Genomic DNA, 23,792 nt, shown 5'->3' with positions numbered 1-23,792 from the left:
TCCTGCTGACAGAGTATTGAACTTCAGGATTTGGTTAGAAGGCACTGTTCTGCTGACAGCACTGTCTTTCAAAGGACATGCAAAATCAACACCTGACCATCTGTAGTCATTTAAGATTCACCCATAACGTTTTTTGTAGGGGAGGGGTTGTTGTTAACCTTGACATCCTGGACAAACGCCAGCTTCTCCCACTCTATAATAGTCATCAAAGATAAACTACTCATATCCTCTTCTGTCATGAAATACCCTTTGAGTTCTTGGGCATTTGCTGCATTTCATGCCTCGAGCAAGTGCAGGTTTGCATCTTCTACTGCAAGCTGCAGCGAGCTGTAAGCTTCAGTGATATGATCCACATAGTCCTGGGGTGAGGCCATTCAAACCCAAAGTCTTCCCAAAACTATGTTCACAAGAGACCATCCCATGCAGGGTTTTCCTCTAGTGCTCTAGCAGTGCTCTGCCAGGCTTCTCCTCAGGGTGGTCTTCAAGGACATATGCGCCTGGTGTACAGACCCCATGTGCCTTGGGAGACAAGGAAGGTGGGATGTCCTGACCTTACCTTCTCGCCTCTGGAACCGTACAGGAGAGGAGCATGCTTTTCCTTAAACACGTACCATAAATATCAATGAGCAGTTCATACCCTCAGGTGTTACTAAGTGGAGAAGCTGGGAAAAAATAGTTTAAGCAAGTTTGCACACTGTAGTAGGCAGCATTAGAGAAGATCAACATGAAATATTTCTATGCTTCCTTGGTTGAAAATATCGGGGAGCACTGCTTTGCCTGGTTCAGTGTCCTTGCCTTTTCTCCTTCCTTCAATCACTATTATCTGCAATGTGGGAATAAAGGCTCCATTCAGTCTGAAAGGAGCAGTTCTGCAGTGGTTTATGAATGCTTTGTTTGCTCAAACATCCGAAATACATTACTCCGAATCATTAAGAGCTTTTTTTTCCACAGTGTATCCCTGACTTCAGTGCTTCATCCTTGACATTTCCTATATAAGCATTGCTCTTGATTTATACTGAGAGTTAATGATTTGCAGTGCATGAAGTATAAGTCTTTAGAGGGAGGGGATTTAAAATTACAGGCATAGCTTTAACTTGGGGCAAAGAATGGAGGTGTCTATTCAAGTCATCCTTGGTGCACACCATTAGACTACTGATGTTCTTTGTTTCCAGGTCTAGTCAGTGGCTTGCTGCAAGGGAACAGCCAAAGCACGGGTGAGCAGGGGTCATTTCTGAGAGCATTTGAATAGTTACAGGACCTGATCCTCTACTTCTGCTCCAACCTATTTGTCCCTTGCTGTCCTGTGAGCCCATGCAATGAGCCAATTAACCACCATTTGAAGAGGGTCTGGAGGACTTTTCCTAGAAAGTTCATACTGCCCATGATTGGAGGTGAGGTTTGCCTTGCTCACAGCAGTGCCGAATGCTGCTGTCTTCTGCTTGTAACGAAATGAGGGTGGAAAATTACAGCCCTCCTTGATCTGACCTGGACTGAAAGAGTGGCGTCTCTGTGCTTTTGGCACTACTCGGAGGCATTTTCATTTGTGGGATGCCCTTTTTATGGGATCAGGGCAGTCTTCTCTTTTCCACATGTTGGCATTTTCTGTCTTGCTCTGCGGAGCCTTAGTAAGGGGAAGGGAGAAAATAGCAGACAAGATAAATTAGAGGTCTGGCAAAAGATGAAGCGTAACTGTAAGACAAATGAAAGAATATTCGTGTCACCTGGTTTAAATGGTGTAATTTAGCTAATGCTTATTAAATCCCTTCCCCCTAGGATTAACCACTGCCAGAAACATTCACTCATGCACCTGCAGTCGTGCCAGACAGAGAAATCCCAAGTGCTCGTACCTGAGTTGGTCAGCACAGTGGAAACATCTGAGAGCAGAATTCAGGGCTAAAATATGAACAGTTCTTCCCATAATAAGTCATGATATTTTGGGGGGGTTTGGCAGTAAAACTCATGAGCAGGGACACAGGCTTTGCTCTGCTTGACCTAACTGTGCCTCAGTTTCCCCATGCCATCTTCTGGCGCTATTCCGTATTTCCATCACTGCTTTCTAGGTCATAACCGAGGTGGTTTTAGCATATGTTTAAACAAAGCTTTGCCTCGTTGAGCCCTTTTGGTGTGCTGTGTCTCACTAGCCACATACAAACCCAAACCAAACCTTGTCAGGCATCTTATCTGGTACTGCAGCACTGTTGGGACTAGCTAAATAATAGCTCCATAAATTACCATTAATTGTTTACCCAAATCAGCAATAATACAGTTGAGCCAATTAATAATGTAGGATTGGAGATTACTTGGAATGGATATAAGCCACAAAGGACTATACCTCAATTAATGTACTGCAGAAGGCTTTTCACTGCATGCCCTGCAGGTATATGTCGTATCTTAGTGAGCGAATGTCATGTTCTGTTTGTGAAAACCATTTTGTTATCAAAGCCATGACTTACTCAATGGATAATACATCCTGGTGTGGACAAGCCAACCACTGATCTTACTAATACTTGTATTTGCTGCAGGTTTTTCACTGGCTATTTTTAACTTTGACATTACCATCATGAGCAGTAACTACAATTTAATACTGTTTTCTGCGGTTTTCCTATCACAGAGGTATTATTTAGTAAGATATTAGCAAAAGCAATTGAGCCATCAGTGCTGATGTTCTGCACGAGATAGTGGCTTTTTATGACGCACCAATTTGTATCTGACCTTTGGTGAGTGAATGAATATATTTTCCATGTTATTTCTGTGTTGCTGCATAAAATAGAGGGGGAGGAAGGTCTGGCTGGAGCATGTGAGGAAGGCTGTTCTTCAGGGAGGAACCAGCGATGAGGATGGATGCTGCTTTAACTGTTCCTGTGTTTGGGTTGTTGTGATGTGCACAAGGACTTGTAGTCTAAGAGGATTTCTGCTTTTTTCTTCTCATTTAAGAGTGAATTGTTTCTTGGAAAAACAGAGCATCTGGTTGATAATATTTGTGATGAGCGCTGTGCTAGAGATCTTATAAAAAACCCTATCCCCAGACTCTTGATGTGATGAATATTGTTATTTGGGGCACTTGGCATATGGCAGCTATGCTGGCAAATAATTCAGCATTAAAACAAGCTTTCATTTGGCCCACTCGATTTCTGGGCTGTTGTAAATTAAATATATGTTTAAAGATTGTGCTTGTATTTAACTTATAGACTTACCCAGCGATAATTCATTACAGACAGTGCAATGTGCTTTCCTCAAATGTCCCGTTTATTGAGCTGGTTTTAATTTGTGGTCATTAAACGTAAACAAGGCATGTACCTACTGCAATCAGCCTAAAAAGTCAATATTTAACAAGCATTAACAAAATGGTGATAGCTAAGATTGTATCCTTTTAGTAGAAGAGAAATTTCTGTGATGTGGTCTGTAACCGCCTGTGTAGGAAAGAGGTGGTGGGTACCACAGAGCCATTTAATACCACGTACAAAGAAATAATGAGATACGGTTGGTGGAAATCAAGAAGGGAAGAGTAAAAAACGGGGAAAACAAAAAGATCACCGTTTTCATAGGAAAGAATGGAAATGAGCAGGAAGAAAGAATGGAAATGAGCAAGAAATGAGCGCCTATTATTTTAAATACTGTTTGAATACTTTAAGGTCCTTCCAAGCCAAACCATTCCATGATTCTAAGCTTCTGAATTCCTTTTGGTGAGAAGTGGCAGAGGCCTTCCCTGCAGAGCCAGGAGCAGGACCATGCCGTGTTTTATCCCTGTCAGCCTTTGTCGGACCCAGGAGGTGGTTAGAGGGCAGATGTCAGACCTGAAGGAGATGGGAAGAGCTATGCTGTGGCAATGGGGAAGGGACACTGGGACCAGCCCTCTGTGGGGTTACTGAAGCTCAGCAGGGACAGGAGGTCTTGGCCAGGTTGGAGCTGGGAGCAGGCTTGAGCTGAGCAGAAATGAGGCAGAAGGGCTAAAAAGTGCTTTGTGCCCAAATAATCCCTCTCTAAGGCTGCACAACTCGCTTAAAGCAAACATGTCAAAGGTGCTCACGAGCATTTCTGAAGCGGATTTAACAGTGAAGGGGTGTTACAGAAAAATCCAGGGAGAAATGAATCATTTCTGCCTTGAGAGCTGCATTTGAATAGTTGAAAATAAGGGTGAGGATATAAGATAAGAAAAACAAAATGTTGAATAGCTGCTCTCTAAATAAGCCCTGTCTGCTCTGTGCAAGAATAGCGTATGCTGAAGGAACTCGGGAAGGGAAGTGTGACCCAAGTGATGCAGGCTGTCTCTGCTCTCCTTTCCCGCAGTTCCTTCCCTTTGCAATCTGAATGTTCTCCTAATGCCAGGAGGTTTTATGTGGCATAAGACTTATAAGCCTGAATGATAAAGAACAGCTTCTATAAATCATTTTGCTCTGCAGATTTAAAACTTTCAAGAAGCTCATGTCAGCTGGTACACGAAGTATGACTGGCCACGTTTGATTTTGCCAGCATATCTTGCTTTTCAATGTGCTTTTTAATATGATAGTCTGGATGATTTGTTTTCCTGTTACTTTCAAGGATGCAGCATTTATCATTCTTGTATTACTGGAATTTAAGTTTCTCACAGCAGTAGCCACAAATCTCTGCTTCAAAGTATTTTTGTGTAATTAAATTTCAGTTTTATATGTGGATTTTATCTGTGGACCTCTGAGAGGTTTTAATGGGTAATCCACAGACATGACAGGCTGGTGGGTGTTTGTGTGGCCCCTATTCCCATGGCTGCTGAGCAGTCTTTTCAAACGTATTACCCCTAGAATGGCCTGGAGAGGTCTTTCCCCTGGGGGAAACTGAGGCAGAGCAAGGGTCTTTCAGGGCAAGGATTTATGTCTGCTTCTCCTGCCATCACCACTGCTTGTCCCCATCCTTGGAGCTCTCTGCAGAGGTTCCATCTCCACCAGAGAAGCCACGTTGGTGGCCGCGTGAAGCCTGTACTTACCCCATCCCTGCTGGTCCCTTCCAAACCTCTTGTTGTCCATCCTGCAATTCCCTGACTCCAAATTATGTTAAAAAGCCCCTGCTGCCTGCCAGGCCTGGCGCAAGAGCACTGATGGATTACCCAGCCCTTTCTGTGCCTTGTTGAAAGGCTCTTAACTGCAGGGGATTGAGTTTGGAAAGGTTGAATGAGGAGAAAACCTGCCCACAACAATAGATGTGCTGATAGCAGGAACCAGGGGGTTTAGTTAGGTACTGTTCTTTGCTCTCTGCTTTCCCTTCACTCTCCTCTCCAGAAAGAAATGTTATTTAATTACCTGTTTCTTTGCAAATCATTGCTGTTCACCTGCACATTTCTTTCTCCTAAGCTTCAGTTTAGGTGGGTTTGAATATGGGAAGGACGTGGGTGAAAGTGCTGATGCAGAAGTTTTTGTCAACTGATGTATTTTTACAATACAAGGTGCAATCTGGATAAACATTGCTGCAGAGCAACCTTACTGTAACCTTGCACAGTGTGTGTGTCCCTAGCCAAATTTGCACTGTTTATGCCAGTTCCAGCTCTATGCATCATTGCAGCATGCATTAAATGGATCTAAAGCCACGCTCTCCAAGGCAGGACTGGCAGCAGCATTAGGATGAGGAGAAATGCAACCTCAAGATGCACATTCAGCTGAGCCCTGGCATAGCTGGAGTCTTTATGGCCATAATCCTGCTTTGCAGGCAGCATTCCTGAATGATGTTGTGCAAGTCCCACATCCAGCCAGGGGTGCACAGCATAAATATGTGGCTGTGCCTTATAGGCACTCACTTCGTATTGTGTTGTTTTTTCCCCTGTTTATGTAACTATAATTTACAAATAGAGTGTGTTCTGGTTTTGTACTGCTGGTCTGGGACCTGGGAAGCTATTTGTAAAGAAGATCACCCAAAAGCCTCTGACTTTAATGGGGCAAACCCCAAATGGGCAATGGCTGGACTGGAAGGTGAAGGATGAAATAGCTCATGTCCTGGCTTGGAAAGCAGAGTCCGTGCATTTGTTGAGTATCCTGAGCGTGTCTGCAGTCAGAAAAGATGCAAGATCCATATAATCACCACGGTTAAATTTGCAGTCATCCATAGAAAGAGCAATGAAAGCTCCATGAAAGGTATTACTAATGCTTGTTTATGACTTGAAAGGTATTCTATCGTTGCTTTGGTTGTTTATGAATGCAGTAAATGTGGGAATATGAAAGAACTAAATATGCCTGATTTTAAATGCTTGGGTTTGTTTTTTTTACAAACCCTGAATCTGATGTTTAGCAGCAGTGTGGGGCTTTTTTCTAGGATCCTTGTTTCCTGGTTCATCCATTTTTCAGTGTATCACATTCATTGCATAATGCTGGCCAAGAGCTCAAGTAAAATGAATGGAGAGTGAGAGATTGGAGCGGTTAACTGGAGCCATTTTAGCGGTTCAATGGAGCCATTTTTGATGTCTCAGTGGTTTTAAACTATATGTGAATGCTTCCTGATCCCCAAATACCCCATGGCCTGACTTGTCTCTATTTTCAAAGTAATTTGCATACACATTACAGCAGTTCCCACAAGTCATGCTGATCTTAATGGTCTGACAGTATTTCCATGACAAACCCTAGGGGTTTATAGAGCATCCATAAAAATTCACTCCAGGGAGAAACTTGGCCTGTCACATCCTCCACCAGAAGCTATCTTTTTCTGCCTGAAATCAGGTATAAATCAGTTCAGCTGCTGTAACTTAAAGAAGTTACAAAAAAAAGTTTAGTGGCTTCAGATGGTTTTGGGTTCTCTGAAAAACTGTAGTTTAAACATAGATAGTGGCTGTTCTTTAATGCTTTGGAAGAACTGCTCGTGCTAAAGAGCTCTCCATTTCAAAGCCAAAGGATTTCTTAAAGACTAGGAAAAAACTTACAAACTCCTAGAAATGCTGAAATAAACCTTTTACAAGGGGTAAGTGTTGCTTTTGTGGCAGTGAAACAACTGATGCTACTTCTGGCTTTCAGTTCCAGTAGGATAGAGAGCGCAAAATGCAGAGAGCATTGTCACATCTGTCCCCAGAAAACACAATGTTCTCTTTTATGCCATGTTCAGTGACAGATTTTAATACTCCCACAGTTATTCAGAGAGAGGCAGAGGAGGACACTGTTTCTGACTTAAGCAAAAGAGACAAATCTTTGGAGTCCCATGTTTGACTTACCGTGAATACCAGAAGTAATTCTGAGAGCCTCTTGCTCTTCAATAAAGTGACTGGGAAAATGCTGTGGCTGTTACAATCTAGGCAGGACACTGTTGGCACAACATGGGAGTATTTGATCAAAAACTAATCACATCAACATTGCTCTCAATCTGTGGGAAACAGGAATCTGAAAGAAAACAAATGCATTTATGGAAATTATTCTCTAAAATAGACTACTTCTGCCTATTTACATAATGACTCCATCACCACCCTCAGGAGATTAGATAATTAAAGACTGAACAACTTGTATTTATATTCATGTACTTTCAAGAATGAATGAATTATCTCTTTCTGCACAAACTAAATGTTCTCCCTCTGATTAGTAACAGGAGGGCAGTGATGAGGGTTTAGGATGGGAAGTGTGTTGCTTGTTTTCTGTAGGAAAATGTTGTTTAGAATACAGTACATAAAGAAGCTGTGTTTGGTTACAAGTCAATATAAATGATTTTTAGCAGATTTATTAGCTAGGTGAATGCACTTGATACAAATCCCTATGGGAAAGCTGGGCTGCTTTCTTGAATGTGTATGATTTTTTGATGGAATTTGTGTATAATTTAGATAAATATCTAAGCAGCTGTTTGAGCAGATTTTACCTCTCCACATGTAACGTTTCCAGTGCAGGTGGCTCTATTGCAGTTACTCACCTGAAGTTTCTCTGTAGTTGGTTGTTTTATTCTGCATATTCTCATTTTCTAAATAATCAGCTGCTTTGTGCAACCCGGTCTTAACCTGGTGATAGATGCCCCTGTGCATGGCAGGGGGTTGGACTAGATGATCTTTGAATGTCTCTCCCAACCCAAACTGTTCTATGATATGTGAATGACAGTGTATTATAGACACAGCTGCTGGAGAGAAGTAAAAGGCATTGTACTATTTAATTGCCCCAATAGCTGCTTTTGTCTTGCATTTAAACTAAAAGTCATGGTCACACCAACTAGAAGAGTTGTTAAACCTGACAGGGATGAGAGACAAGGTCGTGTCCTTTAGCACCACACCAGAGCTGAGTATTACTGGTGATGTGCACACATTTATTCTGAATTCCTTGACAGGACAGTTTTTAGCTTCAAGTGCAAGGTTGGGACCTCCCTCGGGGAGTCGTAGCCTGTGGCCTTCAAGAGTAATGACAGAAGAGGACTTGAGGTACTAAATTCTTTCATGCTGCTAGAAAGATGACTGTGCCTTTTTAAGGCTTAGAAAACAGCATTACTAATTTAGTGGAGAATTCACAATAAAATGCTTCCTGAAGTAGCACGCTCAAGGTCCTGGGGATTTATAAATTACATTAAGAACTTGAATTATTTGCAGTTACAAAATAAAGCTGAGATACAAACATTTCAACTTGGCTTTAGAAAGCGTTTTATTATTCCCATTAATTAAGCATACAAGCCTTAGAGGAATGGTCTCTTTTTGAGGGAAACCAACCTCCTGGAATGTCCCATGGAGGGCCTCTGGGCAGTGGTGGGTCACACCAAGGGTGCCCAGAAGCAGAGCCAGCTCTTGATGGTGTTTGTCACAGGTTATAAAGCCAGAAGCCTCATCACAATCACCTGCTCTGCACCGATGCGGGAGTTGTAGGAATTCTCTGGGTTAATTAATTGTGAACAACCTTAATCATGTTCATTAACAACTCTAATGTCATTAATTAATAACGTAAACATTTCAGTAGCATGACTGTCTTTCCTGTAACTCCAAGTTGATGTTCAGAAAATGGAGTTTTCTTTTGGGCTGGGTGATGGATAGTCCTTTCTCCTGGCTCTGGACAGGTGAGAAGACAGCAAATACATCTAGGTAAGCCTGGCTTGTTGAACCTTAATAACTAACAAAATGTGATGGCATAGCAACATATCTTCTGGAGATGGTCCTAAAACCAGCCAGCGTGACAGGTTTGCAAAGGCATGCAAACCCAGGGTGATTTGTGTGCTAAGGTTTTTATTAATTCATTTATTTGGTCTATGGACTAGGGTAGAAACTAAATCACATGCTAATGCAAGTAATTTATAAGCATATTATACAGTGCTTTACAGATTCAGATCCACTGAGAATGACCACATCTCATTCCAGGGTCTCTCAAAAGGTACCACTGGAGTCATTCGTTGGCTGGCCAGATTTCATGTGCAATTGCATGTTTATAACTGCATCTCACATACAACGCGGTCATTTTAAAATCAATTAGCTGTGGTCAGCTCAGATTTAAGAGGGTCTAAAGTTGCCCTCCCCTCTCTATACAAAGCCAAATATATCTCATCAAAACTATTGGGGAAAAAGTAACTGTAATGGGTATATCCCCCGATCATGAATTTGTTTTGATTTTCTTGATTGAGTTAGAACCTCATCTGAGAATTAATCAGCTAGAGCAGACTCCTTTATCTATTGAAACAAATGCTAAAATCACTAATGACTTTCGTGCTGCAATATTGGGCCAAAAGGCAATAAATAGATTTTACCAATGCAACACAGTGCATAAACACAGCTGCAGGACTTGAGGAACTGAGTGGAGGCTGAAGTTTTCACCCCATCAAATCAATCCTGACTCAAACCATTGCTGGAGAAACAGGATGAATTTAGGGCTTCGTTACCTATGCTTCAGTTCACAAATAAAGGTCTCTCTGCTCAGGAACATTTATTTACAGGCAAGAATCTGTGCTTGAGACTTTCTTTGAAAATCATCCTCCCATTGCTTCAAACAAGACTTCATTGTGGTTCATTGTCTCCCCAGCGAGAGCAAGTCACAGGATTAAAAAAACATTGCTTTGTCCCCTAAGCAGAATCTAAGCAATAGAGTTGGTTGCTCCATATTCTGTTTTAGCAAGGCAAGATACCTGTGAACAAATGTAACAATGATCAAAGGTGACAAAAATGTATTAAAAAGTGTATTTTCTTCAGATTAAGGGAAAAGATCTAATTAATGATACTAAGCACTTTTTAAAGTGTGAAATCTGTTTCTGTATGTAGTGTAGCATGAGCAAAGGCAGGCAACTGACATTTACTATGTAAATTATCTCCACGCAGTGCTAAATCAATGAGTTTTCCTCCATAGATGCTCATTCTGGGTTGCTCCCTATAATGACCTCAATTATACATGTCTTCATTGTGAAATTATGATTGCCTTTGGCAGGCTGCAACTGACAGCAGAGAAAAAGATTTCCGTGATAAAACAGCACAACAGGTAATACCTGCTCACATTAGTATGCACAGCTTGCAAAGGTGCAGAGCAACTCCAGCTTTAGCACCCTAGGAAATCAAATTGGAGCAGAGGAAGGGCCGAGGGAAATGGTTGACAATATCGTGACTTTTTTAACAAGAAAAGGAATTCGTAAGACTTCACATTCTCATGTGTTGCCGTGGGACCTGGTGTGGCAATTAATTCAATGTAAGAACATCAGAGAGGCTACGCCTGGGTTAACCAAAGGTGCACAGTGTTTCATAGCCTCTCTCAGGCTGAATGTCATAGCAGAGAGAAAAGGTGTGAGAGGCAGGACAAAGAGATGCTTCCACTGACCACTGGCATGTGGGGAGTGATCCTTCACCCTCCTGAACAGGAGAGCTGGGTTTGAGGATGGTATTGCTCCAATACCTGAAGTCACAGAGTTTTCAGGCGCTGAGCTGCTGCTGTGTCACCAAAGGAGAGTTTGCACATAGTAGCCACCTCTTGCTGACCTTCATTTGGTGCAATGCCTGATGAAAGATAACTCCTGGACCTCTGATACACAGAGATGCGCTTATACCCATTCCTTCTTGAAAGCGATTATTACTAAGGCTTTACTACTGTCTTGAACTATTAAAAGTTGAGTCAAAATGACAGCATCCCATTCTCTGACGATAGCATCTCTCTCTGAAGGCAGAGTAGTTAGCAGGCACCTTTTTTTATTTCCGACTGGAATAAACTGAGGAGTTGCTTCGAGTGAAATCAGAGAAAAGTCTCAGGTTTGACATGGCTTGATAAATATGATCAGCTACGACTCTGGGACTGATACTGATTGAATCTACTGAATATAGAAGGCTGTTCTGAATGCATCGTCCTGCCGAATTTCCAAATGAACATAAAATTGCTTGATTTTAGGACCAGATTCCTTTCCAGCCTGTGTTCTGCAAGTGAGCGCGCTCTGAATGTTACCCATTTATTCTGAACAGTTTTATATGCATGGTAAAAATCCTTTTATCTCCTAAAGGTTTTTTAAAACTAAAAAGAACAGTGTTCAATACTCAATCTAGAGGCTCTGCACAAAATCATTCTGATGACTTGAATAATTTGTAGCCATAATCCAACTAGCATCTATGCATCTATGCCCTATAACTTAAAGTACAAGATTGAGAGTTTTTAAAAGCCCTCTCATCCTCTTAGGAAATCTCTGCTTCCTCCCCAGTGCACCTGGTTGTATAAGGAAATCTTTTCTATTGGTAACAATAAAGCAGTGACTAAAGCCACACAATATAATCTTGTATTAGTAGAAGGGCTTTTAGATGTTAATAAGATGCCCTCAAGTGTACTCCATAGAAATACTCAAGAAAAGGAGTGTGTTTGTATTGTTGAAGTGGTCTGTACTAATTACACGCTTTAACAGAAAAAGTCATCTCCTGGCCTCATATGGTTCCATCCAAGAATGGCAGCAATGCAAGGTGTCTTCTTAATTGAAAGTTAATGTATTTTTCATTACTGTGTTTCTAAAACCAAAGCCTCTTTAGCTGTCATTTGGAAGATGGGCAGGGAGCCTTCAATTCTACTGCAACAAAACACTCCACAAATGATGCTGAAGAGGGAGCCCAGCGTGAGCCAGGGAACTCAAGGCAGTGTGAGAATCAGCAGAGGGAATTAAGGAAAACAGCAGTAAGATGAAAAAACAATTCGCTTGGAAATAAATGACCCTCTATTTCATTTCTCCTCGAGAAGAGATGTCCTCATTAGTCCTACTCCATACTACAAATTATCGTAATTATCAGTTCTTTGTCCTGTCAAGTGCACTTCAAATATTTTATTCATAAAAAGGAGCTCTCTCTTATGGTGAAAATAACTACGTTATTAGCTCCTATGTGCTGTTTACATGCTTCAGGCAGCTGGATGAGGGTGATGGGATGGGACATCACTGCTCCTTTGGGCCATGGGCCTGTGTTGGTCACATGTCGGATCTCTTCCAGTAGGTACCTGAGGGTGGTGTGATTTAATGATGTAGTCCTGGATTTGCCTCTAACCTGCTTAGTGACCTTGAGTGGGTGAGGTTATCCTTCCCTTCCCAACCTTCCTCTATAGCTCCATTTGGATTTTAAGGTTTAAGATGCAGAAACTGCGTGATGGTCTGACTGTGTCTGGCCCTCTTCTCATGTATGGGAGCCACTGCCAACCAAGTAATAGCAGCAAGTTGACCAACCATTCCTCTTTTTGATCAACCCCAGATCAAAACTGAAGCTACCATTTCTTCAACGCAGCTTGTACTCTTTCTGAAGTAGCACTGGGAATATTAAGTTGGAGAATGGCAGATGTGACATGCGATGCTGTATTGATCTTAGCAGCCTTCAGTCAGCCTTGGATCTACAGTGGTGAATACAATTTGTGGCACATTCAATTAACTTCTTGCTTAGGTGGAAGTAGCAGGAAGAGACAGGATATGGAGCTGTTTGGGTACCATTGCACAAGCAAGTTCGGCACTACATGTTCACAGTCAGTGGCTAGACGAGTGCGGAGTCCCTCCAGGCTTCCAAAGGCTACCGACACAGACAATGTTTTAGTGCTCAGATTTAACAGATTTGCCACTCGAGAGATGTTAAAGCAATTTTTCAAGTAGTTCTGGTATCAAATGTCTTACCTGTCTGTGTGGCCAGACATGGCAAAATGTGCAGACACATTCTGTGAGCATTGGCCAGAAGGAAATGATGTGACATGCCATGGTTTGAGAGATGCTGGTGTGGTTTTCAGTAAAGCCTGTTTGCTTCAGGTGTTTCTTTTGTGTGTTAAATGTAAGTCAAAATAATGTGTTTTTTTGTTATTTAAATGAAATACAAGAAAGCTTCTCACTGCTTAGTTAAACAACATCTGTATCTCAGATGCCATATGTGGCTGCATTTGGTAAATGAGCTTTCCTGCTTGGTGACTTCAGATATTTAGGCAATTTAATATTGGGTTTGTTTGCCTTTCAGTGACAGCAGTCTCACCTTAATGCTTCTTCAAGGAAAGAACCTGACGCATTCTTGTGCCCTTTCAAAGGGCACAGATGGTGTCAAGCAGGAGAGCATTTGCTTGTCCTGTTGCAGACTGGTTTGTACACGTAACTTGCAGCAGAGGACCTATCTTAGTGCCCTGATGCCACAACTACCACTAGATGACTCAGGAAGATGATGCAGCAAGTTTGATTATTGCAAATTCAATTCCTTTGTCTCTTACTTCATTTTATTGTTTAGGGGGATTTTATAGCATAGATAATCCATGTCCATGCCAAAATCCTTCAAAGTTATTCCTGGAATGAGTAAGACAGAAGGCAGAGGGGGAAGAAGGGGAACAACTTCCCTTTCTAGTGTTCGGTATTACTCTGTTTTGCTGTCTTTTGCAGAGGTGGTCCAGCTGAGCCTGCCGGAGGACCAGAAGGTCAGCGTTACCACCATCACAGTTGGCCTGAGCACTGTTCTGACATGCAGCATCCGCGGGGCGCTGCGGCCTCCCATCATCTGGAAGCGCAACGGTGTCATCCTCAACTTCCTTGACTTGGAGGACATCAATGTAAGTCCTGAATTCTTCTTGTCATTTTCTTTTTAGGGCATCGAATATGACTTCATTTAACAGATGATAGTTTTAAGGGCACAAGTTTTATGTTGTTATTATTACGGTAAAGTGGAAGCTGATGTGTTATTTTGTTTTTATGTGAAGATGTCTCAGGAATAAAAACAGAACAACATATATGCAGCTTGAGAGCAGGGGTGCTTGGAATATGTTATTATGAAATTTAAACTTAGTACTGTAATAACCTAGCATTTAAATAGCATCTTGTTACTTATTCAGTTTGGTGCAACCTGTGGTCCACAGGCAGCAGACCTGGAAACCCAGGAGAAACTAGCTCCACAGACCATTAACTTCTCAGGGATCTCTTTTCTAGTGCAAAGAAACAGGTTTATCATGAGCATGAACGATACATTTATCACTGGCAGTGAAATCTCTCCTCTACCTAAATCAATTAATGTTTTTATCTCTTTTCGTCCTGTTTCATTTGCTTTTCAGCCAATTCTCATCTCTTAATCCTTGGTTACTATTTCTGATGAGCAGTTTAGAATATGGATTATTCAGCAGGGTCTGGCAATGCCCTTACAGGAAGGAAGATGAATCTGGTTTAATTCACAGTGCTGGTCTGATGCGTGAGTCGTAGTTGGTAGTAAAGACAGTACCTGAATAATGGTATAAACTTGCTCATTTATTTAATAACATTTAATTATGGAGAGAGTGGGAAGTAGTGTACAAAAAATATGGTCTGTATTTCATTTCTCTTTGCATTAAAGTACACAGTAAATCAGGTTTTATTTTAATTACACTACAGCAAGAGTTGATTTATATTTTAGTTCAGCTCTTGTTAATTTGATAACCACTCAGTTCAGAGTTGTTACAGTCAATACTGTAGCTCCCTAAATTGTTGTGTATCCAGGGTTGCTGAAATGTGAAAAACCTTTGGTTTATTCTTCTGAATTAATACATGAAAATTACAGCACACAAGACAGAAATATACCCTGCAACTTGGTGCTTTATGTGTTGACTCTACCAGCAATATAATGTATGCTATGTGTAGGTGATTACTGTGTGCCCAAACTCAGTAATTATAACCATATAAACACTCTTTTCTTCTCATCAAAGCAAGTATTACCCTTTCAAAATGCATTTCTTGTCTTCATTTGGAGCATGACATTGCAATGCAAGATGAAACCAGCAAATACCCCACTGCAGGGTTGGCACAGAATTATGCAGGAACCTAATAAGGATGCGCAGGATTGTACAGCCAGCCCAAAGCCAGTGTCCCTGACCAGATTTCTTATAGATATCAGCCAATGGCAGGCTTAGAAAATAACCTTTGGGTCACTGGCACTAAAAATACATGGAAAATCGTCAAGCTGCCATGCACCAAGTCAGGCGTTCCCGGCTGTAGTCGGAGCATGGCCCAGGGACCCATGCAGAGGGTTGACCTGGCAGCTTACTGCCTGCACCACCTTGTGTAAATATTCCTCAGAACACATCTATTCCTTGAGAAAGATTAAGTTTGGTAAAGATTACACATCCTGCCAGTGTGCTTACTGTGATCTGTAGTGAGCAAATTCAGCAGCTTTGTGAGATCAGAGTCTAAAAAAAGCCTTTTCTTTCGGCAATGATACTCACTAGATAGATCTGAGACATTGTGGTTTAGGGTCACTTTTGTTGGGCTCATGACTGAGCTGGGGTTAGAAGGGAGGACATTTGTTCTAAAATCTCATTCCCACGCACTCTGGAGGCTCAAGAGTGATCTTAGAATTTTTTGGTCCAAAATAATGAAAATTCTCTGATTTATCTTACCTTTATGAAATTTTGGTTATGATCACATCAATCTTAAAAGATTAAAGTTCATGTGTGAACTGGACACAAAATGACAGTCCAAGAATTGGAGCAGAAACACAGCCTTGAAGGATAGATAGATAGCACGTGGCTCTGGGGCTTCATTTGCAACTCCCACTATTTGAAATAGAATTTTGAGTGTATTTTCAGGCTGAAATGCCAGTTCCTCCTGAATTTAGGGCTGGCCCAAGTGGATTCCTGGTTTACTTGTAAGTAATTCTCTTCCTCGTTGGTTATTAAATGTTAAGAGGAAGGGTTATGTCTTTGCACATAAACTGACTGGTTCCTGAATGATTCAACACCCCCTAGGACAGTACCAGGCTATAGAGCAGGGGAAAAAAAATCACTTTTTGATCTGTTTGAACTAGTGTATCACTGAGAAACTACATCAAAGGAGCGCTCTGACATTCTTACAGCGAGGAAAACCAGGATTTATGCCTCAGTTTTAAATGTTTCACATGACAAGGTGAAAGAGGTCATAAACTGACATGTAACGCCTCAACAAGCACACATCAAATCCTTTTAATGTAATAAACACCTCCACAGCTTTTTTGGCTTCAATGAAACTATAAAGGTTTTTATATTTGTATATATAACTGCCATCTGTATTCTGGCCTGGCTGCTTGGGGTGACACAATTTGGGGATTAGCATCTTTTCCCCCGTTCACTGTGGGCAAGCTGTAGGACTCTTGAGCTCAGATCTGTCCCCTGTCTGGCTCTTGAAGATGAACATCTGCATCTCTGAAGCACTTCATAGCAGGGATGAAGAGGTGCTCCTTCAGCTGGTAAATTTAGTCTTTGTATTTAGATTAATCACAAGTTTCACATCCTGTGCTTGTGGAACATAGAATCATAGAATGATTAGAGTTGGAAAGGACCTTAACATGAGCTACGTTCATCTGCAGCATGAACACACTTGCATTTGGGGTTGATACTGGGTGTAGCGTGGAAATGGCATCAGTGTTCATTTGAGGCTTGTCATGTGAAAATGCATGTGCCTATGGAGGCTTGACAGCGTGAGCCAGGGTAGGTGGCAGCATACGGTTCAAAGCTTCAGCCTTCCATGGGTACAGAAACTCACATAAAACAATCATCTATTTAAAGGCACTGACAGCAGGAAAGTGAAGGCACTGTGCCTCTTAATATACTTGAAGTCAGTTAATTAAATTACTTCAGTTTTCTTTTAGTCAAGCAGAAACTCGATTGCTTTCACAATCAGGTTAGCAATTTGGCTAATTGGAAGTGCAACAGGAGATTAATTGTACCTTTTTAACTTCAAGAAAATCCTCCCTGCTCCTGGCACAATGATAATCACATACAAACCTACAGGATATGCACACACTTGGAAAAATCCTGGTGTTGTATTTCAACTAAACTCTTTCTCTTCTAAATGCTAATTCAAGAAATGAGATGAAAATAGAAGCTCAACTCTGGAAAAACCAGACTCCTTCCAACTAGGTGTGAGAGCAGCACAGGGGAGGCACCACTGACGAATCTTTTGTGGCTTGATTTTGTCTGGATTCGTGACCAATGTTACAGGAGAAGGTTGTCTGTGTTCCAGATTAACACTGCAAGTGATAGTCAACAAAAACCTAGATAATCCTAGATTTGGGCAGTGCTGCGGGGTTGAAGATGACTGTAGAGCCTGGTTGTTTAAGTGCATTCCTTAAATCATTTTTATGTGGTATCTTGATTGGCAACAAAATATTAATACTTTTTTATTGCTTTCTTAATCAGAGGCTTTCACAAGCAACAGAGTCATAATTTGTCGTGTCCTGTCTGTGAAGAACTCTGTTAATGAGTTGTCACATAGCTATCACAGAGAAGCCATCTTAATGGTACCTGTAATTAAATAGTTTCTCCTGCAAACATTTAAGATTGCTTTTAGCACCAAAATATTATTTAGCCATAAATTATCCATGCGTATTATTTATCCATTAGAAGTCCCTTTGCAGCTCTACTTGAAAAAAATCACATCAACTTTTCTCATGCAGAAAATAACTATAATGTAGCTGGAACTGGGAAGATGGTGATAGCTATGAATTAATTTCTGACTCCAAATAGTGAAGTGGTTAAAATGTGTCATCTTTCCAAATAACACACATTCCATGTTTGCCCCCTAGGAACAAGCAACATGTTTTCCCAAATATGAGATTATGAAAGCATTCCCCAATTTGAGAATGTAATAAAGTCCTTGTGGAGTCAAATTTATTTATATAGTGTTTATAGGAGATTTTTTACCTGATTTGATATTATCTCCAGAGAAACACATGTAAATTTATTAAAAACATAACAAAAGTTACTCCTTTGGAAGCATGGTGAAAGCATTCACAAACAACAGAGGAGGGAGTGTTACTGTAAGAAAACAAATCACCTGGTCCTAAATAGGTGGTGGGCAGAAGGCTTCTCCTTCCTTAAAAGCCCCTATTTGTGGAGGAAGGTGTAACTCTGGAGTGGTTTTGTTTCACTTGCATTTTTGAGAGGCACACAGGGCACATGCCTTGAGAGACCTGAGATGTTAGATGCAGCTCTCCTGTAGATGAATTGCTGTACTTGGTCCGGGTGCTAAAGCAGAAAAGCAGGACTATGAATGTGGTGTGAATCTTCTAAAAATGGGCGAGAAGAAAGGAGACAGCCCATCTGCAGTGAAGTATTAATGTTACTACACTCAGACACTTAAAAGAATGCAGTAGAAAACAACTGAGAACGAGATGAATTAGGACTCTGAGATCAGTTGTACTCTTTTGTACCTGCTTTGACTGTTGTAATTGCTAATTGAATGAAAGACCAAAATCCATGAATCCCGGTTATCTCCCTCTGTATTGCAGGGAGAAAGCTGTAGTTTATGAATGGAATTTCCTCCCAAGATTGGTACTTCCCTGTTCCGTGGTATTTGCATTTCTCTGAAATACCTGGTAGACCCAATTAACAGAAAAGAAAATCCCTGGTATACTAATTCCTCCCTCCCAGTGGTAGGTTTTCCCAGCCGGAAAACCTACCACTGATTTTCCTTCTGTTGTCTCTTGATTTTCTCGGGATATAAGAGTCATCCATTTTTCTCTCCATTATAATTGCACATGTCTCTAGAAAGTCCATTTCCATGTGTTTTTAAGCCCAAAACTTTTTCATCTCACCATCAGTCTTCTGTGGTGCTAAATACTTTGAGTGGAAAAGCAAGAAAAGATAAATGAACAGCCCATCAGGCTGCATTTGCAAGAGTTTCCTGGCATTTGCTTAAGGCAGAATTCTTCTCCATGTAAATTACTGAAGTGATAGCATGTGTAAACCCAAGAACAAATACTATTAATGAAGCATAAGTTTCCAGCTTGTCTCTGGAAATGAATTATTAAAAGCAGCCAAGAAAGTGATTTAAGAGCCCATGACTAATTTATTTTATTTCTTATTATTTTTATATGAATCACTCATGAGTCTGTTGTAAAAAAAAAAGATCAGAGACATTTGATTAGTGAGGAGAAATCACTTTCAAAGCGATAGCCATTGTTGTAGATTTTGCATAATAATAATCTCATTAAACGCTTGGGTACATTTTGTTTTAAAACCCTGTAAACATTATCAGAGAGAGATTTGTGGGGCTCTGAGGATCAGGCTAGCTCTTTTAACACCAGCTAGCTAATACAGCTTCATTGCTGTGCTGGTTACTATGAAATCATGGTAGTGTTTTGTTTTGTCTAGGAGGAAAACCGGTGACACCAGCCAGCTGCAGTGCTGGGACTGGTTTTGTCAGTGGGCACTGACAGGCTCCCAGCTTCTTTGGGCTTGGTGGAAGGGCCGAAAGGGATGAGTTTAGAAGTAAAGCAAATTATTTGTAGAATCATAGAATCCCAGCCTGATTTGTGTTGGGAGGGACGTTAAAGCTCCTCCAGCCCCAACCCCCTGCCGCAGGGCAGGGACACCTTCCACTAGAGCAGGTTGCTCCAAGCCCCTGTGTCCAACCTGGCCTTGAACACTGCCAGGGATGGGGCAGCCACAGCTTCTCTGGGCACCCTGTGCCAGCGCCTCAGCACCCTCACAGGGAAGAGCTTCTGCCTCAGAGCTCATCTCAATCTCCCCTCTGGCAGGTTAAAGCCATTCCCCTTGTCCTGTCCCTACAGGCCCTTGTCCAAAGTCCCTCTCCAGCTTTCTTCTTGGCTCCTTTAGTTACCAGAAGACTGCTTTAATGTCTGCCCTGAGATGATGACGATGATGATAATATTTATTTATAAAGAAGTCCCAACAACTGGTAGGTTTCTCCTAAGAGAAGAAACCACCCAGAGAACTCCATTCCCTCTGTTATTTCTGGGATGAATACTTTTAAACCAGCATGATGAGGGAGTATTGACCATCTTCAGGACTCACCCCCAACGTCTAGTAGAGCATTCAGTATCTAACTGAGGTGGTTTAAGTCAGGTTTAAAATCGCATGGGCTGGGCAGTGACACGTGCTGTTCTACGGTGTGATTTGTGCCAGTGTTTGCTGATAGCTCTGGAGATGGGGAGATTGTCTAGTTTTGTGTCACCGAGGGCTTGTTTTTCTGTTCCTTCTTCCTATTTATAGCTGTAAGACAAGTATTTTTTTCCTAAAGTAACTGGAAGTTATCCCACAAGATAATCTGAATGTACCTTATGCTAATTCCTCTTCAAACTTCCTGGAAAACAAGAACCTTTGCCAAAAATGTGAAGCATTTTAAATATGTTTCTGTTCTGTGTTGGAACAACCTCAAGACACGTTAAAAAGCTTCATGAAAAAGCATCTGAAACAGGCAAAAAAAGGCAGTTGGTGCCCTGCACCCTCCATCAGCCCCAGGTTAATGTGGGCTCCGTCTCTGCCGGCTGCCTTCCTGGGTGTCAGGGCAGGAGATTTGTGGCATTCCAATCACATATTGGATTTCACTTGAGACAGAATGTGAAATGAGATGTACAAGCAATATGCAATGTTTTACACGTTTGGAAGCGCGGGGTCTGCGAGCCGCGGCAGATTGCATGACCAGGGAATGCATTAGGAGGGAGAAATGGGATAAATAAATATGAAAAACCTTCTGTTTGCAGAGAGCGATGCTTTGGGTAATCAGTAGTGATGGAAAGGAAACGCAATACAAGAAAACCCATGTATCCATTTGCTGGGATCTGCTTTTCCTTCTGAAACTGACTGTGCAGTAGCAACATTCTCTTCTTATTATTTTTCAGTTAACTAAGCTGTTACCAATTTAAAATGCAGTGTGGGGCATGGTTTTAATCTGGGAAAGTTTAAGCGCATTCTGAGGTCACTTAATCAGCCCTTTGTTTGAAGGGTAACTGCAAGACATGAAAGCAGCTCGTGAAGGACAGGGAACTTTTGAGTCCAAAAAGGGAGAGAAAACATGAGACAAATCGCTGAAGAAGTCGGTTTATCATCTGCCACCAGTCGACCTTATCAATTATAAGACATGATAAGCATAGCTCGCTGAATCCTATTCTTTACCTGAACACGGAACATTATCTTATAATGAATTTCATAAAATAGAGGTGATGAACACTGTGTCCTTATCAGGCCACTTTGATGCAAGGCTCATCAGTTTGTGGGGTTAGAATAGTTTCTGCCTCTGTTTTCGTCACTTCTGCTTCTTCCTCTTCACAAGAAAATTCACGTTCAGTGGTAAATGAGAAAAGATGTATTTCGAGGTTACTTATTTGCCTTTCTCCTGATTGCCTATCCTTTGTCTGGGATGATACATAAAAATGCCTTTCAGTTCACTCTTGGGCATCACTGGGGTAGGAGTAGGGCAGCCCCAGCTCCAGGGGTTGTGCAGGACTCACTGAGATGCCTGGACAGCCCTCGGATACTCTGCTTTAAAGGTGGGATAGTTTTAGGGAGAGGAGAATGAGGTTACGTCAGTTTTATAGATGTTTCTGGTTCCCTCTGACTGTTTTCAGGCTCGCGGTGAGATGGAAACCTTGCTTTGCAAGCAGAAGCCATCTGAAAAAAGTCAGAGCACATGAAATGCTTCCTCTGCCTTTTCCCAGCGTAAATTCTTCCCATTCCCTCTGCCCACCCCTGCGAGTTCTCCCAGCAGGCATATGCATGCGTGTTTGGGGGGTGGAGGGATGAAGCTTGGAACCTGAGCCTCTAAAAACATTTGTGCAAATAGCTCCCATTTGGCTGATACACACTTTTGAGAGGCAAGAAGCCCTTATTGACCCGCAGTTCCTTCTCAGCTTGATCAAGCTGTGCACAGCGTGAGGGTGTTAGACCCCATCGAGGACCGCTTCCCAGCAAACCAAACCAGCACGCTGGCAGTGTTAACTTCCAGTTACTACAGTGATGCACCCGAGCAGCTCCTAGGAGCTCCCCCAGGCAGTGCAGTGTGGAGGGCTGTGGGAAATGGCTGGAATACCAGGGCTTCTGCTGCGTGGCAGGACTCCCGCCTGGGGTGAGTATGACACGGAGAGTTAGAGGCTATTAAAGAGTCAGACTCATCATTTGCTCTAGGGCTTGGGTTTTTACAGCACTTCCAAAGATACCCTTATAAAATACACAGAAAGCACTTGTGGTGAGAATGCATGCATATATATAAAATAGAACTGTGAAATCCTAATGTACTAATTATATCCACAGGGAAACACAAGGAGAAACCATGAGCTGCAATAAACACACACAGTCATTAATTTGTTAGAGAATTCAGCATTCTTTTTGTAGCAATGACACCTTCAGTATTGAACCTAAATTTCATAATCACTTTTTCCTTCCCACATCTAATACTGCTCATTCTTAATAACATTGTAGCCCCATACCATGTGTGCACAAGTTACACAGGGCAGGTAAATTCCTTCTATGCCTGACATTAATGATATGGTATTAACCCAAACCATCTTTGATAACCTTCTTTATGTGCTAGAAGTCAGAAAATAGTTTCTAAAAGTCATAAATGATGCTTTTACCAATATAAACTTCTCTTTACAAGAAAAATGTGTTTGGAGAGGAAGAGAATAATACCATAGTCTTGCATCAGTTTGTTTTTGCAAGGGTCTTTACTTATATTAGTACATTTGTATGCATTGGAAAAAACAGATCATCCATAAAAAGACAATTACAGAGCACAAAGCAAGCATTCGTATTATTTTTCTGAGATATCTTAAAGGATGCAACATACTTAAACCAGACAATTTTATTGTCCTGTTTTTCCACAACTCCGTATAAATCATACCATAAAAGTAGCCATCCTGCTTTTATTGATCTAAACTCCATTTGAGTTGCTTTGGGATTAACTTTTAAACTCTGTTATTCAGTCCCCTCCACTGCAAGCTTTTTCTCTATCTCATGCAAATATCAGTTGACCAGGATGGATGTGTTTTCTATTTGCAGTTACTCATGCATCTTTACTTTCCATCAGGAAAGACGTAGCTGACCAGAAAACAGGCAAATACTTGAAACGGGAATTTTTGAGTAGATATTTGTAATAACGTATTGGGTTGTACAACCAGTTTATCCCATAGTGTAGATGCTAAATCTTCCTGACACCCAAGTGGCAGTAATATCTCGGATGCTTTTGATTATAGATTATGAATTTCGGGATCATCTGTGGATTTACTCTTATTCTTCATAATTGTTCATACATGAATTCTATGTTTCATTCAGTGTTCATACATAATTGTTCATACCTGGTCATCCATTGGGGCAGCATGTGCTTCCAGAAAGCAGGTAGCACCACCAGGGTGGTGATGTCTGTGCCCTCTTAGATTAAGGTCTGTGCTTTGGGGAAGGGTTGTTGTCCTGCCTGTAAACTCTGTATTTCTCAGTGCTCTCTCTCAATCTGCCTTGTAACATGTAACATGTATAAAATCCTGCACATTGGAAATGGGAAAGTAATTGGGTTTTCACGAGCAAAACCCCTCTTCAACGCTCGTCCTATTGTACTGGGTTTGTGCCACCCCAATTCCCGTACTACTGCAAGGAGTTTAGTTCAGCCTGTTTCACACATGGAGCTAATTAAAGGAAAATCGTTCTTTAAGCTCATGAACTGCTTTTTAAATGAATCCTTCTGGGTTCACATGAGAGTACAAACAT

The 23,792-nt window shown here is 41.4% G+C and overlaps 1 protein-coding gene across 2 annotated transcripts in view; it reads left to right on the top strand.

Moving 5' to 3' along the window:
• The window catches only part of FSTL4 (follistatin-like 4), a 196,492-nt gene that overhangs the window by 147,428 nt on the left and 25,272 nt on the right, over window positions 1-23,792 (top strand). For both annotated transcript variants that reach the window (XM_010018108.1, XM_010018107.1), the window contains exon 6: window positions 13,738-13,904. In XM_010018108.1, coding sequence (XP_010016410.1) covers window positions 13,738-13,904 — 167 coding nt within the window. The remainder of the gene's footprint in view (window positions 1-13,737; window positions 13,905-23,792) is intronic.

Source organism: Nestor notabilis, unplaced genomic scaffold, assembly GCF_000696875.1.
Source record: "Nestor notabilis isolate BGI_N333 unplaced genomic scaffold, ASM69687v1 scaffold467, whole genome shotgun sequence".
NCBI classification, from domain to species: domain Eukaryota; kingdom Metazoa; phylum Chordata; class Aves; order Psittaciformes; family Psittacidae; genus Nestor; species Nestor notabilis.
The sequence above is the reverse complement of the archived record's forward strand: the minus strand, read 5'-3'. Positions and strand labels throughout refer to the sequence as shown.